Genomic DNA, 4205 nt, shown 5'->3' on the forward strand with positions numbered 1-4205 from the left:
TGGCATGAGTGGCCAGCGGTCAGAAACGCAGTGCTTAATATAGCTCAGAGAAACAGCAGAGAAGAAGCGTAGGAGGCTCTGCGGGGAAAAGCCGCAGGGCCTGGCGGCCTCCTTGCCTAGGGAGGGAAGACAGCGCGCGGAGCCGCAGCCCGTGCCGAGGCCGAGCTGGGGCGAGGTGGGATCCTGCAGGGAGCCAGCGGCCAGGCCGGGCCGCCACATCCCAGCGGCGCTGCGCACGGATGCGTTTCCTCCAGGATGGATGTGAGGTGGATATGAGCTGTTGAGTGCAAGCGAGGCCACGCCCCAGGTGGGTGAGGAACAGGAGGGTCCCAGACCAGTGAGGTCCAKAATCCCAGAATGGTTAAGGCTGGAAGGGACCCCTAGAGATCACCTAGTCCAACCCCCTGCTCCAGCAGGGACAGGAGGTCATGCGTCAATACAAGGGCTTCCTCCATCATTTGGTCGCTCCAAGCAAGAGCCACGTGGCCCATCCTGCCAGCCCAGGAGACGTGGCAGGCTCCCAGGAGCAGCTTCCTTCCCCTCGTCCTGCCTGTCTCCAATGCTCATTTCAAGCCACCTTTTCGCAGCACCCGAGTGAGCTGGATGCCGTGGTGTGAGGGGTTGGGCCATGGGTGATTTTGATGCCAATGAAGACCCGTTTTCAGGCTACCTGCATCATCCTTTCTGCAACAGGACCTACCTAGGGTGCATCACGTGCACCCCATGTCATTCCTGGCTTGAAGACACTCATCAGGAGACCCTGGGGCACCCTGTCCTTCTGCCACCACGCTGGGGCTCCAGCACACAACAGGCTACTGGGCTCCTTGAACAAGCAGCTGCTGCCTGGGCTTGTCCCTGCAGAGCTGAGGTGACAGGAAGGGGATCCCATGAGACTGCTCAGCCCTTGTATCTACTCGAGTGCTTCTCCAGGAGAAAAGCCTGCCCTGGACGTACCAGAGATCTGTCTCACTGCAGGTGATGGAGATGTGCTCCTCCCATCACAGGTGTGCTTAGCAGCCTGCCTGTGATGAGCCACAGGATCCACCTAACTGCCTAAGAGATTTGGGGTGGAAGATGGGTGTTCTGGAGCTGGGCTGCTGCTGTGGCCCGCAGGGTGCTGCACCAGAACAAGCTCCTGTGCTTTTTGAAGGTCACATCAGAGAAGGGGCCAAGCAGATTCCCTCAGGAGCTGGCATTACCCGGGACTGGCACCTTTCTCCTTGAAGCAGGAGGTGTGTTAGTCCTTAGCCAAGGAATAAACCAGGCTCCAGCTCGGGACTTCCAGTGCAGAGCAGGGGCAGAGCCTTGCAGGAGCCCTCCGAGACACCGTCGGCATGTGCARCAAGGGGCATCCAATGCCTGCTGGCACCACTGCTCCCTCTGGGTAGGTGGGCTCTACAGCTGCCCGGGTAAGGGCAATCCCACCACAGAGACTGCTTGGAAGGGCCATGGARGCTCGTCCCTCTCCGCACGGTCTGCTCGCGGGGCTGCTCCTGCCTCAGCCTTAGTGCACTCGGGCCTGGGGAACCTCGGACAGTCCCACACTGAGCCTGGAAGGGAGCAGAAGATGCCACGGCACGAAAGTGGCACATATTTATTTTGGGAAGTGTGGGAGGGATCCTGCAGCAACAGTGCTGCTGAGCCCAGGAGAGTGGCACAGCAGAGCCAGGGACACAGCAGGCAGAGCCGTGCTGAGCAGGGCGCAGGGTGCTGAGTGCAGGTACTGGGGGCTCACCAGCAGCTCCCAGCACTGCTCTACCACGGGAGGACCGCAGGGAAACTGAGGCAGGRCCTGGGAATGACGCAGCTATAGATGGAGCCCTAACTGAGATGCTCTGGGAGGCTGTTGCAGGCTCGAGGGGTCCTCAGTGGGATGACTTGAAGCATCTCCAGGGCATGTGACTGCTGCAGCACTCGCAATGGCCTCGGCCAGCTCCAAAGTAGGGCGAGCAGCTCAGACACCTCCCTGGACACCGTGCACCAGGCGGACAAGGAAGACCGGCCACAGGACAGGGTCACACGGCCAGTGCACCCACAGGTGCCACGTGCTGCTGCCACAGCCCTGCTAGAGGCCAAGGAAACCTCTGCTCCTTTCTCCCCTCCCACTGACTCCAAACAATCAAGGAACGGAAGGATCTCACTGAGTAACCTAGTTGGTTCCTGTCTGGACTATGTCTGCATACAGATAGAGGGGGGATTAGCTGGTGAGTCAGCTCAAAGATAAAGGCGCAGTTAAATAAAGTCCCATTTCTGTTTTCCCGCTGGGAAAGACCCACTTCTAAGGCATGCACAGGGTGGCGCAGCATCAGAAAACCCCCCTCTGGCTCAGTTGGCAGCATTTGACCACATTAGAGGAGTGGGGYTAGGGACACGCTCTGGCCCCACGGGGCCCCCTCACCTCATGACRAAGTCGTGCGCGTCAATCTCTCGCCCGTAGCCGGAGCCGCGCAGGTTGCCCGAGTTGCCCACGACGGCGCAGCGCCGGCAGCGGCGGGCGTCATGGGAGCTGTAGGGGTTCTCACCAGGCACGATCTGGAAGAGCTTGCTCAGGACTTCGTGGGTGTTGTGGGACTTGAACTGGGGCTGCAGCATCTGTGGGGGTGGAAGGAGGGCAGCGGGACATCAGCCGGTGCCGAGAGCCACCCCGGAGGTGCCACTACCCGATCGGAATGTGCGGCAACTGCACAGGGCCCCGAACAGCCTCCGACGYGTTGGTGAGTGAAGGGCACTGCGGGCAGGGAAAGCTGGGCTAAACTGCTGCTCTGCTACAGACCGAGCGCCCCATGGTTGAGACGTGGACCCTCTCCCACCGCATCACGGGGGCCCACGGGACCCTGGGGACATCGCCCCCAGCTCGCCTGGCCCAGAGAAGCACTGGAGGGGACAGGGACAGACACAGCRCCCTTCCTCCCCATGGGTTCCCAGTTCTTCCTCGTGGCTGACCGAGGCCAGGGCTGACTCTGCCCTGGCAGAGCTCGCGGTGCCTCTGGCCAGAGGCCGCCTGGGCACTGCCAGCAGAGGGGGAATTGAGCAGTTGAGCGAACCGGGGCCCTRAAGAAGCTGCAAGTGTAATAAAAATATATGTATATTAAAAAAAAAGAAAAAAGCGACACGTCAAGCCTCCCCCGCACGGGAAACAAAAGCTGCCTGGAGCCTGCACAGCAGCCGCTGCGGCGCTGCCAAGGGGAAGGATGTATTTTCCAACGGGGAGGGAGTCAGGGCTGCCGAGATGTGACAGTCCCAGCGCCGGGGCTTGGGAGTGGAGAGCGGCTGGTGCCCCCAGCTCCGCTTGCCCCGCAGCTCCCTCCCGACGGCTGCCCACAGTGGCACTGCAGCCCCAGGCTGCCGGCCTCCCTTGCTGCCCTTGGAGGGCMGGAGGTGCTTTGGTCTGAGCTGGRGCTGCTGCTCTTGGCACTCAGGTGGTTTTAGGTGCAATGAGCTGTGGCCGAGTCAGAGGAGGAGAGCCGGGCCGAGGCGACAGGCGGAGATGGCAGCGGAGCCACCACAGTGCCCAGAGCGCCGCCCGGGGCTCACTCACCATCCACCACCGCTGCACGTCCAGCGGCAGGTCCATGTTCTCCTTGGTCCACACCGGGGAGATGTCGCCGTCGTAGTGGCTGTCAAACCACTCGGAGGCTCCGGCGTCCTCGGTGCAGCGGCGGCAGGCGCAGCTCTTCACGTAGAGCCCGCCCTTGCTGAGCCGCTGCAGCCCCGCGTAGCCCGGCACCAGCTTGACGCGGTGGAAGCCGCCGCCRCCGCCGGCGGCCTCCAGGTAGGCGATGCTGTGGTGGGAGTAGGTGAAGAGCAGCGACATGACGAAGACGAGCAGGAAGGCCGCGGAGAGGAAGCAGAAGCGCAGCGAGCACTTCATGGTGGGCGGGCGGCGGGGGCGTCAGCCGGGCCCCCGCGCTGCTGGCCCGCCCGGCGCCACTGGGGCGCTCGCTCCGGCCTCTCCGCCGCACCGCCTGCGCATAGGGCGGCCGACCGGGGGCCGGCGGTGGAGTCGGGCAGCCGGCGGGGCTCCCTGCGGGACGGAGTGCCGGGAATGAGCGCGCGGGGCGGCGGGGGCGCAACGGGGCGCCCGGCGCGTGGCTCCTACCTGCCCGGCTGCAGCTTTCCATGCGCGGCGAGGGCCCCCGCCGGCTCGGGTTGCCAGGGAGATGGCCGAGCGCCCGCCGCAGGCCGGGGGGCTCCGCGGGGCCGCC

General features: G+C 63.7%; 1 protein-coding gene across 1 annotated transcript in view; it reads right to left on the reverse strand.

Annotated features, from left to right (window-relative positions):
- Window positions 1–3871, reverse strand: part of ST3GAL2 (ST3 beta-galactoside alpha-2,3-sialyltransferase 2) — a 6921-nt gene extending 3050 nt beyond the window's left edge. The window contains exons 1-2 of the mRNA XM_026034384.1: window positions 3539–3871; window positions 2399–2592 (exon numbers count right to left, since the gene is read on the reverse strand). Of these exons, the coding sequence (XP_025890169.1) occupies window positions 2399–2592; window positions 3539–3871 (527 nt within the window). The remainder of the gene's footprint in view (window positions 1–2398; window positions 2593–3538) is intronic.
- Between the last annotated feature and the right edge of the window lie 334 nt (window positions 3872–4205).

The sequence above is a fragment of the Nothoprocta perdicaria genome, unplaced genomic scaffold (assembly GCF_003342845.1).
Source record: "Nothoprocta perdicaria isolate Ctin4 unplaced genomic scaffold, notPer1 scaffold_143, whole genome shotgun sequence".
Classification (NCBI taxonomy): Eukaryota; Metazoa; Chordata; class Aves; order Tinamiformes; family Tinamidae; genus Nothoprocta; species Nothoprocta perdicaria.